Source organism: Caretta caretta, chromosome 8, assembly GCF_965140235.1.
Source record: "Caretta caretta isolate rCarCar2 chromosome 8, rCarCar1.hap1, whole genome shotgun sequence".
Lineage (NCBI taxonomy): Eukaryota > Metazoa > Chordata > Testudines > Cheloniidae > Caretta > Caretta caretta.
This window is the reverse complement of record NC_134213.1, coordinates 98,752,242-98,764,965: the sequence shown is the minus strand read 5'-3', so window position 1 is coordinate 98,764,965 and position 12,724 is coordinate 98,752,242. Positions and strand designations below refer to the sequence as shown.

The 12,724-nt window shown below is 41.1% G+C and overlaps 1 protein-coding gene across 1 annotated transcript in view; it reads right to left on the bottom strand.

The window, feature by feature from the left end:
• NRDC (nardilysin convertase) overlaps positions 1-12,724 on the bottom strand; it is a 46,596-nt gene that overhangs the window by 10,449 nt on the left and 23,423 nt on the right. Inside the window, exons 17-21 of the mRNA XM_048861476.2 lie at positions 12,205-12,291; positions 11,433-11,552; positions 8,193-8,244; positions 6,795-6,945; positions 5,351-5,478 (exon numbers count right to left, since the gene is read on the bottom strand). Of these exons, the coding sequence (XP_048717433.2) occupies positions 5,351-5,478; positions 6,795-6,945; positions 8,193-8,244; positions 11,433-11,552; positions 12,205-12,291 (538 nt within the window). The remainder of the gene's footprint in view (positions 1-5,350; positions 5,479-6,794; positions 6,946-8,192; positions 8,245-11,432; positions 11,553-12,204; positions 12,292-12,724) is intronic.

Below are 12,724 nucleotides of genomic sequence, written 5' to 3'. Positions count from 1 at the left end.
CCACTTCCTGGACACTACAGTGATAATAAACAATGGCCACATAAACACCACCCTATACCGGAAACCTACTGACCGCTATTCCTACCTACATGCCTCCAGCTTTCACCCTGACCACACCACACGATCCATCGTCTACAGCCAAGCTCTGCGATACAACCGCATTTGCTCCAACCCCTCAGACAGAGACAAACACCTACAAGATCTCTGTCAAGCTTTCTTACAACTACAATACCCACCTGCAGAAGTAAAGAAACAGATTGATAGAGCCAGAAGAGTTCCCAGAAGTTACCTACTACAGGACAGGTCTAACAAAGAAAATAACAGAACGCCACTAGCGGTCACCTTCAGCCCCCAACTAAAACCCCTCCAACGCATTATTAAGGATCTACAACCTATCCTAAAGGATGACCCAACACTCTCACAAGTCTTGGGAGACAGGCCAGTCCTTGCCTACAGACAGCCCCGCAACCTGAAGCAAATACTCACCAACAACCACATACCACACAACAGAACCACTAACCCAGGAACTTATCCTTGCAACAAAGCCCGTTGCCAATTGTGCCCACATCTCTATTCAGGGGACACCATCATAGGGCCTAATAACATCAGCCACACTATCAGAGGCTCGTTCACCTGCACATCCACCAATGTGATATATGCCATCATGTGCCAGCAATGCCCCTCTGCCATGTACATTGGTCAAACTGGACAGTCTCTACGTAAAAGAATAAATGGACACAAATCAGATGTCAAGAATTATAACATTCATAAACCAGTCGGAGAACACTTCAATCTCTCTGGTCACGCAATCACAGACATGAAGGTCGCTATCTTAAAACAAAAAAACTTCAAATCCAGACTCCAGCGAGAAACTGCTGAATTGGAATTCATTTGCAAATTGGATACTATTAATTTAGGCTTAAATAGAGACTGGGAGTGGCTAAGTCATTATGCAAGGTAGCCTGTTTCCTCTTGTTTTTTCCTACCCCCCCCCCCCCCCCCAGATGTTCTGGTTTAACTTGGATTTAAACTTGGAGAGTGGTCAGTTTAGATGAGCTATTACCAGCAGGAGAGTGAGTTTGTGTGTGTATGCGGGTGGGGGGGATGTGAGAAAACCTTGATCTATGCAGGAAATAGCCCGACTTGATTATGCAAAGAGTTGTCACTTTGGATGGGCTAGCACCAGCAGGAGAGTGAATTTGTGTGGGTGGGTGGAGGGTGAGAAAACCTGGATTTGTGCTGGAAATGGCCCACCTGTTGATCACTTTAGATAAGCTATTACCAGCAGGACAGTGGGGTGGGAGGAGGTATTGTTTCATATTCTCTGTGTGTATATAAAGTCTGCTGCAGTTTCCACGGTATACATCTGATGAAGTAAGCTGTAGCTCACGAAAGCTCATGCTCAAATAAATTGGTTAGTCTCTAAGGTGCCACAAGTACTCCTTTTCTTTTTGCGAATACAGACTAACACGGCTGTTCCTCTGAAACCTGATATAGGTCTGTTTTTTCCCCACTGCAGGAGTTTTAACAAATCACTCGAACAGCTCTAAGGGTTCACACCATGATCTCTCAGAAGCAGAGCTGCATGTGGTAATATAGGCTATTAAATGAAAGTAGTAGGCAGTGTCGTTATCCTCGTGGTGTCAGTCCTAGGATGCGAGAGACATGGTGGGCGAGGTAACACCTTTTACTGGACCAACTTCTGTTGGTGAGAGAGACAAGCCTTCAAGCTCCAGAGCTCTTCCTCAGGTCTGAGAAAGGTGCTCGGCGCATCACAGCTTCGTACAAGGTCTAACAAAGGGGTCTCAAGCTCCATTTACCTTAGGGCCAGTGCCAGTCCTCAAATCCTCCCAGCAGGCCAATAAGGTCACTGCAGATGGTGTTCAGAGAAGAAAACGTTTCTATTGTATTTTTTATTTTGACTTTCTTAGAAATAATAAAACTTTCGTACAATTTTATACAATTCTTCACCTGCCCGAGAATTTTTCGTGTTCGCTGGACACCTGGCAATGCTTCAGTTCGGTCAGTTTGTTGATGTTTGGCCTCAGTGACTGAGCAGTTGAAACCTTCAGAACTGCAGCGAGGTGGGCACCAGAGAGTTCTGTTCAGTATTTTGATTTGTTTATCTTCATTGTGTAAAAAAGTGACGCTGCCTCCATGGCTGACTCTGCCTGGCAACTAGTGATGGTATCTCCGTCCCTTTTCCCCCAGCCAATAGAAGCTGCGGGGGACATTGCCAGCAGGGTGCCTGCATGCCTCTCTCCTCTGCAGGCCACAGTGGGGAGGTTCTCAGGCTGCAGATGGCACATGGGCCAGGACTTCGAGACCCCTGGTCTAACAGATAGTTTAGCATAAATTAGCACGTATTCTAAGGGAACATTCAAGGCCAAGTGGCCCATTAACACCCCTGTAGTCACAGGACCAGAAGTGGATTATAGATTGAAGAATTTTTGGGGACAACCCACGAAACCAATGATATACCCGATACACATAATGAAATTTCATTCTCCGCACCAACGAACTCCCTCACAGATTTACACCACCACTTTCAACAACCACCACCCGCCCATTAAATTCTCTCCGGAACACTCCCACACTGGCATCAACTTCCTGGACACTAGGATCAACTTCAACAATGGAACCCTATAGACAACAATCGACAAGAAACCCACAAATCACCACGCCTACCTTCGTAGATCCATTAATAATCCCAAATACATCAAGAAGTCTGTTATATACAGCCAGGAACTGATACATCACAGAACATGCTCCATGGAGAAAGTCCAGGATATATACCTTAATGCAGGGATTCTCAAACTTCATTGCACTGCGACCTCCTTCTGACAACAAAAATTACTACATGACCCCAGAAGGCAGGGACCAAAGCCTGAGCCCCGCCATCCCAGGTGGTGGTGGGGGCCAAAGCTGAAGTTCAAGGGCTTCTGCCCGGGTGGGGGGCCTGTAACCTGAGCCTAGCCACCCAAGGCCAAAGCCTGGGCCCCGGGCTTCAGCTTTAGCCCTGGGTCCCAGCAAGTCTAATGCCAGCCCTGACAACCCCATAGTTTGAGAACTGCTGCCTTAACACTGCCTTCATTAAATAAGGACATTCCCCCAGAGAAACAGACTGCATCATGGAACAGGCCAACCAAATACCTTGAGAACCCACTTAAATACAGAAATTGAACCTCCTTTGACCTCACACCCTAAGTTCTCACCTACCATCCCAAACTGGGAATCATATGGGGTCTCCATCCTGAAAAAAAAAAAGTTTCCTGAACCCCGTCTTTTAGCCTTCAAACACCCCTCCCCCCATCATCAGAAGTAAGTTCCCCATAGACCAGGACACACCAAATCAAAGCAGTATCAGACCCTGCCAGAACAGATGCAAAACCTGCAGATATATCTCCTCTGCAACATCAACAATCAACACCCCCCAACAACACACCTTTAAAGATCCATGGGTCCCATCCTACACAGGTTATCACAACATGTGGTGTACTTCATTCAGTGCAACAAATGCCCCAACAACTATGTGGGTGAAACCAGACAAATATCACTATGTCTCAAATGAATTCACATAGGAAAATGATAAAAGACAAAAACACCCTATCACCAGTGGGTGAACTCTTAACAAAACAATTATTCTATTTCTAACCTATCAGTTCTCATCCTCAAAGAAAACCTTCATAACACTTTCAAAAGACAAACCTGGGAGCTTAAATTCATAATTTTGCTAGACATTAAAAAGCATGGTCTTAATAAAGACACTGGATTTATGGCTTATTACAACAATCTGTAACCCACTAACTCCCCAATTTTGTCCTATGACTATAGGAGTGTTAACAGCCCACTTCAGCTTAAATGGTCCCTTAGAATATGTGCCAACTACTTATGCTAAAACTTGTATTTAGCTGTGACAAGATGGGTATGTCTACACACCAACTAGATAACTCGCGGCTGGCCTGTGCCAGCCAACTTGAGCTCATGGGGATCAGGCTACAGGGCTGTTTCACTGCTGCGTAGCCTGCCGGGCTTGGGCTTTAGCCTGTGATAGTTCTGTTACACCATAAAATTAGTTGTAAGAAACATCTTCATTTATTAAAGAGCATCCAATGTGATGGGGTTGGCAAACCTCACACTGAAATCAAGACAAGACAAGACAGTTGTTACAGGGTCCTGCCAAAAAGGGCTGAAGCCAGTCCTGCCCCATCTTCCATCAGCAAGCAATAGAGGGAAGAGGCGGGCTTCTGTACCGAGCTGTGTTGAGAGCAGACCAAGGGCATGGACTGAGCATTCTTATTACTAATTCCTTTAATTAATAAAGCCAAACCCCAGGAAATGGATGAGTTTTGTCTCTACAAAGTGCATCATGTGTGTTTTGGAACAGGAGGTACAAGGCTTATATGATTTTAGAGGCAGTTTTAGACATTAAACATGATTGCCAGTTAACAGTTATGTTTATCGCTTGCAGAGTAAAATCAACGTAGGGTAATCTGTGGTCTCTAAGGTAACATCAGACAATTATTGTATCTTCTTTCTGCAATGGGTATTTTCCTGCTCACTTCTGTCTCATCTTAAAGGATAAGAACTGTATTGGTTATTATAAGCAGACAAAAACGCTTTAGAGTATCCAAACTGGTCTCCACTGCAGCTTTCAGAAAAATCAGAAATAATTTTGTTTGGGGGAGACTAAAATCAGAGGTTTATTTTTCCCCCCAATTCTTAATTCAAATGATGATGTCAGGCACATACCCGTATAAGTGTCATAAATGTGCCTTTTTATAAAAATAGTGTCAGATTAATGTCCATGAGCTTTATCAAGAATTCTTTTTAACTTCTGCCCTTGTCAGTGGAGATTTTTTACAAACCCCTCTCACCACTGTGAAATAGATTTGCAACTTCCTTTAATATTAGTATGTAAAATTAGCTCTGATTGGCCTGATTCTACTGGTCTCAAATCACCTCTCTCCTCCACTCACGCCATCCTCTCTTGATATTAGATGGCATGACAAGAGTTTAATACTGATTTTTGTTGGTTTGTAATTTACTCAATACACATCCCCTTATATGAATGAAAAAAATACCTCTGCTTTGTCATGTAATCAGCTGCACCAGCACTTACCATAAAGCAGAATGTTACCATTTAAGTTCTGTGCTCTATTCTTGAGGACGCCAAGATTCATTGCATTCACTGACTATGCAGAATACTGCACAATAATTTATCCTTGTAACAGGGAACTCCTGCAGCTGCATGACAACATAATGAAAGCAGAGAAAACTCCACTCTAACTATACCTCCACCTAAACCAGAAAAAGCCCATCCACATTTAATCTCTCCACAGACACTCACTTGGCCAGGGTCTCCGGTTTTATGAGGATGTTAAAATAGGTCTTTTTTAGCTGCTCCGTTATCATCTCAAAAACCGCTGGAGTAAAACTGAAGTCAGACAAATGGTCAATGATGAGCTGAAAGAGCAGCTGGAAAGAAAAAAAGAAGTTGTTTTCTAAGCTATTTTTACCAAATAGGAGAACATTATTTGCTGAAGAGGATGAATGTGAAATCTAGACCATTTTCCCTATATTAGAAATTCAGAACCTTCTCTATTTTTTGGACAACTAGAGAATTAGTAGGATGACGTCACAAAATACCTGAACAAGTCAGAAGGGAAAGGGAATTCAGTCAAGACTGTTTAAATCTCCAGGGTCTGTTTTGATTATTAGGCATTCTAAACAGTTGGAAAAAAATCTCTCCTTGTGAAAGATTCAACAACCATGCCCCTTCAATGGGGGGCTGCAAAAGCCCCCATTCCAGTTCTCTCGTCCCCCAAAAAGACAGGGAGGACAAGACTCAGTATTCCTGATATTTCTAAAATAAAGGATAAGCACAAACAAATCCTGTTGCATGCATGCACTAATCTATTATCCCTCCTTTGCAGGTCTCCTTTAATAAGGCAGCAGAACATTTGTTTATTTTGACTACTGTATCTCTACAAGGGGGCAGGGGGGGGAAGAGTGCATTTTAAAAATTATGTATACTAATGGAAGCTGAGAATGCATTAAATAATTGCAGAATGCAGTACAGATCAGCGCCTCAATTCTCTCCACACCCATGATTTTCCTTCTCCCTCATGTTGAAGATTTTGCTGTGTATATTTCAAAGGATACACTTTGGCCCCATAGATACTACAACTGTAATCAAGTCAAAGGACCCAGTTGCAATTTGAACTATCCAAGGCTTTCACCTTGTTAAATCTACCCTACAAGTTTTAACCGTGTTGTAACCAAGTCCCTTGACCCAGTAATAGTTGTAGTGCAGACAAGCCCTTACTCTTCCTCATCCCATCAGCCTCCAGAGAGCAACAGCATTTGAGGCTGCCATGTCCTGAGTAAGTCAGCGGGGGGAAGAAGGAGGGTGGTGTGGGGGAAGAATTTGTTAACCTTTAATAAATTCATCTGATCACCTCTGGAACACTGTTCCACACCCAGCTTTCTTGAATGTCTCCTGCACTTCATGCTGGGTGTGATGCCCCCCTGCACTCCCACAAGCATCGATCCCTGTCACTATGCCTTCCTGCTAACCTGGAAACTTACAGTCTCTCTGCTCTTGCAGATTTGTGAGCATCATAACAGGAAGACTGATTTTTTTTTTAAACTGTATACAAAACCATTAATGGGTTGCAAGACCACTAATAGACACCAATATTTAAGGACAGAGCTGTGAATAGTTTAGAAAATGATGCCCAGCAAATGGCTGGTTGACTTAACAGTAGTGAAAACAGACTGCTAGTACTTACTGGTAGTTTATGATTGAATCCTTTCACTCGAATGACTAAACCATGCTCTCCAGCTACCAGCTTGTATTCCAGTTGAGCAACATCAGCTTCATATGCTGGTTCGGCAAGGTTGTGGGTGAGGATATTTACAAAAGTATCAAAAAGCACCACACTGCATGAAGAAAAGGGTAAAAGTGGGAACCCAAAAAGGAAGAGAAAAAACACAAACCACTAATAAGTCAGTGGGTCTGAGGGTATATGCCAAAGTGTCCTAGAGAATTATTTCACTAAATAGCTAAAGACATTTAAGACTTAAATCACAAAATCCAAATTTAAAAAACGGACTTGTATTCTGCAAGAAATTTAGTCCTGGGTAATGCAGAAGTCTACAAACACAGAGCTGTGAATTTCTCTCTCTATCAAAAAACACAGGACTACCTAGAGGTCATTTTGGCATTAATTAAAATACTTTTGCATCAGATGAGAAAAGAGAAGTTATTTATTTTACAAGGCACATCAGGATAGTACACAAGCAACCCCTACTATATGTGGTTTAAAATCCAACTGGAATAAATAATGTATATTTCAAGAAACATCAGCTCATAGTAGTGTGTTTGTTGAATATTGGGATGTTAATATAGAAAATATGCTAAAGGAATTTGAGAGAGAGAGCTTTATTTGAAGTGGTAGTTGCTATGATTAGGATTTAACAGGTATAAAAAGATTACTTTAAGAAAAAGTCCTTTTAAGCCAGTTAAAAATTCTGAGTGCCATAGAGAATTAGAACCAAGTGCTTCTGGTTAAAAGTTCAGACCAATACCTTCAGAAAAATAGTTTTACAAAGATATATAAAAAACCCACTCCTCCCTTGCAGCTCCTTAGTGGTCTTATGATAAAGTCACTATACTGTTTGTTACAACTGATAGTCTGACCTCGGGGATAGTAGGAGTGCCATGAATGGGAGGATGAGTTGCACATGCTGAACTGTAATCCAATGTGCTCACATATTATAGCTCTCCAACTGGTGCTCTCAATCTCTTTCCCCCTCACCTACACACTTTTCCCCAAGTCGTTGGCTATAGTGTCTACAACAGGCAAATCTTTTCAGCACAAAGCCTTTGCAGAAACATTCTGTTCGAGCAGATGCACTGCTACTATTCTGTCACTTTAATTTTCCCTGCCCTTTGCCATGGGAAAACTGTACCAAAAATCTTACACACTTCCCTTCTCCTACACGAATACTTCTCCCCTTCCCAATAAACCATTCCCCTAAAACTACTGAACTGTAAAGAACATGAAAGAACATAACAATTGGGTTTCCTCTATCTTCAAGTTAATTGGAGGGGTGGGGTTTGTTTTTAACCCTATATAGGAATTTTGGCTGCTCTGCAAGATAAGCATGAGAAAGGTAATTCTTACTTCTCTGCAGACTGCTGAATCAGTGGAGATATCAGATGGAAACGTATATAAGCTGGAAAAAACCCAAAAACCCACAAATGAGCAACTGCAGAAACACATGCAGCTTTAAACATTTAACTGTTTTTTCCTTCACCCCATTTGTTGTTTCCTGTCAGTTATTTTATTTGAACCCCACGTGACAATGTCTGTTCAGCTGAGACAACATTTTTATCTGTATTAAATCACCAAAGTAGTTCCCTTCCGTCCCCACTTACTCTTTAAACCTTCACTTCAAAATATTGGGTAACAATTGAACTTTTGGTGGGTGGGGGGACACGACAATACATTTATACTGTGGGAGTTAAGAGGCATTTTAGTTTGATAACGGACAATACATAACCAGATTGTAAACTGACTGAGGCAGAGACCTTATCTTTACGCATTTGGATTATATTTTCCAAAAATTAATGTTATACTTTTATTTAAAAGCAATGCAAAGGTTGTACAACAACAATTTCTAAAAATATACAAACCCTAAAAGAGCGTCACTAATTGAAAACTGAAATGCCACCTGCTTGAAAACATAACTCAAAAATGGCAACATTGTTTCCACATTTATTGAGTCTCAAGGATTCCAAGTCACATTTTTTCAGTTTAAAGGGAAAAACCTACAGTTCTTATAACCACCAAGCCTGCAAACTCAAAGTGGATTCCTTTCCAGAGTAAGATACTCTGTCTGAAAAATTCTGCCCTCAGTTACACCGTCAAAAGAACTCTCCATTTGTCAAGCAGTTATTAAAGTGTGGTAATGGAAATACTGCAATATTTCCCAGTACTTAGAATGGGAAATAACTATCAGATTATAGTAGGCTTGGCAGAATTTGATTTAAAAAAATGTTGATGAATAGTATTGATGTTTATTTTTAAGCACTTCCTTCTTTTTTTTAAAATCAGTTTAAATGTTCACTGTTACAGGTAATTAGAAGGGGGTCAGACAACTGGAGAGGAAACAATTATTTAATGACAGTAGTCACTGATGTTCAAAAAGATAAAGCTTTATAACCATTAAATTACAAATTGTCAATGTCACATGTCAAAATACATAAAGTAAATATCCTTACATCAAACTTTAATAAGTTCTCAAGCAGCATTTTTCTTACTTTACCTATCAGTAAATTTCGATTATCATTGATGTCAGTTTATATGTACAGTGAAATGGACATTTACTGATAAAAATCTAATCCTTCCAAGCCTATACATCAGCTATAGTGCCACTGAGTGGTAAATAATAAATATTTGTTTTCATGGTTCTCACTGTATGAGAGGTATAACAACAATCTACACTTCTATAGCACTAACCATTAAACAATGTCAAAGCTCTCTACAAACATTAACGGGTTCCACTCGACAATCTTGTGAAGCAGCGTCTCATTTCACCATTAGTATCATCTACATATCTACATTTTACATATGGTGAAATGAGACCTAAAGAGATTAGGTGCTTTTCCAGCTCCAGGAATTGCACTCTTGGTGCCTAGTCCTGAAATATACTTTACTGAGTCTTTAGGGATTCTTAAAACATGGCTCTAGCATTGGCCTTTAGAGCTGCTTAGCTCTAAGCAAAAGAGTTATCCTGTTACAAATTACACCTGAGAGGACATGCACACAACTGCTGCGAATTACACCTGGTAGGACACGCACACAAATGCTACGAATTACAACTGGTAGGACACGCACAGTTCGAATCTAGGCTGAGGCACATAAAGTCCACAACTGCAGAGTTCCCAAAAGACACTAAGTTTATTACGCTCGAGCGTGGTGCCCCCCTGCTAGCCAGGAGGGGACCCCGATTACAGATTATACAAAGGTTATATACTTTTTAGCAAAGCATGTTGCCCTTGTGCATCAGAAACCTTAGCCAATAAACAAACCCTTGTCTTATCTACCACCTATCCCTGCTTGGTGCATTCCTCGTGCTAAACCAGTATGTTAATTAAACAGCATGGTCCTAAAGCCATGCATCAGTAACCTTTATTATCAGGATGGGAGGCCTCACATCAAGGCCAAGAGACAGGGAGTTAGAGACTGACAAAAACCAGATACTGGGAGTCAAGGCAGGCTGGAGACAAGGAGGAGAATTTTCACAGGGATTCAGTATCTAAGGATCACTCCTCCTGGTGTATGATGTGCTGGCATTTAAACAATAGTGGGCCCCAAACCAAAATGGAGTCACATGTGCTAACTTTTCCTTAACAGTCCCTTAAAAACACAAACCAAAAGGTGAGTTAATGAATCATCCCATTGGTAGCCCTAAAGAAAATCCCCAGACAACATGGTCTGGTATTTCAGTTAGTAAAAACTGCTGTGCTGGACAGCTCTCCATAGACGGGACGTGCATGAAATTGTGTCTTTTCAATTTTGAAAGATGTGGAATCCTTGCCTTTGGGACACAAAGCCCTGAAAGAGGAACACATTACTTTAAAGTAGTGCAGAATAGAGATTAATGAAACAGAGAAATTATACAATATTTTAATGCAACAGTGATAGCAGACAGGGAGAAAATTGCCAGCACATGAACAAAAATGAAGGGTCTAAAGAGACCACATGCTGCTGCCTGCAAGTCACACTTGAATTAGTTACCTAAACTGTAAACTCTTGGGCTGGAACGGTCTTTTTGGGGTTTGCGGATATGTATGTGTAGTGCCTCACACAATGGAACCCAGTCACTTTGATTAGGGCCTCTAGGGACTACCACAATTTCTAGGCCAAACGCAAGCAACTGGCACCTAGAATTTAACAACAATCACTTCAAGTAGGCTTATAAACAATAGTCAGGCAAAATCCAATGAAACAACAGTCCAAATGAGGAATGGATGTCCTCAAGACTTCACATTCTAAACCTCAGACAGCAACACCAACTGAAACTAGGAATGGTAGGGAAGAGGAGCAGAAGCAAGATTTTTGAACAACTAACTGGGGGGGGGGGAGGATTATGTCGTGAAGGATTATAACTCCCTAGCCAAAAATCTGAACACCAAGCTCCAACCCTAAGCCACCTAAACAAGGAGCTAAACACAAAAGGGGGGTTACAAGTGCAATGGCAACTAGAGTGATGCTCAGTGCTGTTTGGAAATCAGATGGAAGTGAAGCTACAAGTCCTAACTCTAAATAAATGTCTAGAACTATTTTAGATGACTACTACTGCATATGAAAAGTTTTGCTTTGCATATTGTGTGTAATATATCAGTTAATAGGCATTACCTTTAGGAATTTTGAATTTATCATCCTTCCTGTACCACAGACAGCCTTGTTGTGTGCTTAGTATTTTGACAGGATATTCCGACTCCGGGCAATCAGGTGCTTTCAGAGTGAAGTCAGTGGCTAATGTAAAAACAGAATATGTGGGTTACTGTATCTCAATTCCACAGCCATTAACACAAGTGTGCAGATTTCAAAACTGTAGGCAGGCTGCTGTCCTCTCTCATGTCACTATAGTACATTCAGTTGCACACTGCCCTTCCGTGAAGAATGGATGGGTCATTGCACTGTAAAGAGAGGAGGCCTTTTATAGCCTATTCAAGAGAAGTTTGTTGGGTTTTTTTGCTTCTATTAAAAGATCCAGATGCTATTTAAGGGTCTGTGTTTCCCTCCCCAGAAGAGAAGGGAATAACCTTACACTGCTCTCTCAATAATCCAGGTACCATTGTTCATAGCTGTATGCAAGCGATTCACGAGTGCACCATGGCTGCTCTGCTTGGTTACCTGGTCCTTGTACTAAGGAGTATTTTAAAATAAGAGACATTGTCAGGTCAAATTTGGCCAAAAATTTAAACTTATAAGAGTCTGTAATAGAAAATATGGAAACAATTGTTTCTGAATTTTTATCTATTTCAGTAGAAACAGTTTTTAAATAAACTAAACATTCATAAAAAAGGAAAACAAAGACCATGTCCTAGGAAAACCCCTATCCTCAAAGGGAATGTCAGGGAAGACAAAAATGACAGAGTCCACTAAATACTGGTGTCTCACTCACCTATATATTTATTTTCTTCAGGTAGGTGCAAGTCCTCATTTAACTGAAAGTCACTGGCCCATAAATCACTCCAGTATTTATCAATATCTGTGAAAAACATTAAATTGAAAGCAGATAAGCTATCTAGCTACAGATTCTTTGAATAATAATTCTTTCCTTTAGATGATTCTCTCCATGCCTGTCAGCCAAAAGACTGGGTATCCTTTCCTGATGCCATTTGGCTCACCTTTCCTGTCTCCTCTTAAGCCTCTGCTCAAACCTCACTTTAAGCAAACTTATAAACAATAGTCATGCTTTAAACGCAAGGCTGTGTGCATTAGCATCACGTTACCAAAAACATATTGCCTTAGCCTTCATTATGTAAGTTTTAATCTCTATTCAGTACTGACTTGAGGAACTGGAAGACTCACCATGACTCTCCACCTCCCAAAAAAGACCCTGTAACAAAAGGACCTCCCTATCAGGCATAGAGAGGGGGACTCAGCCCATGCCACAGACAGAAAAGAGTAGCTATAGAATA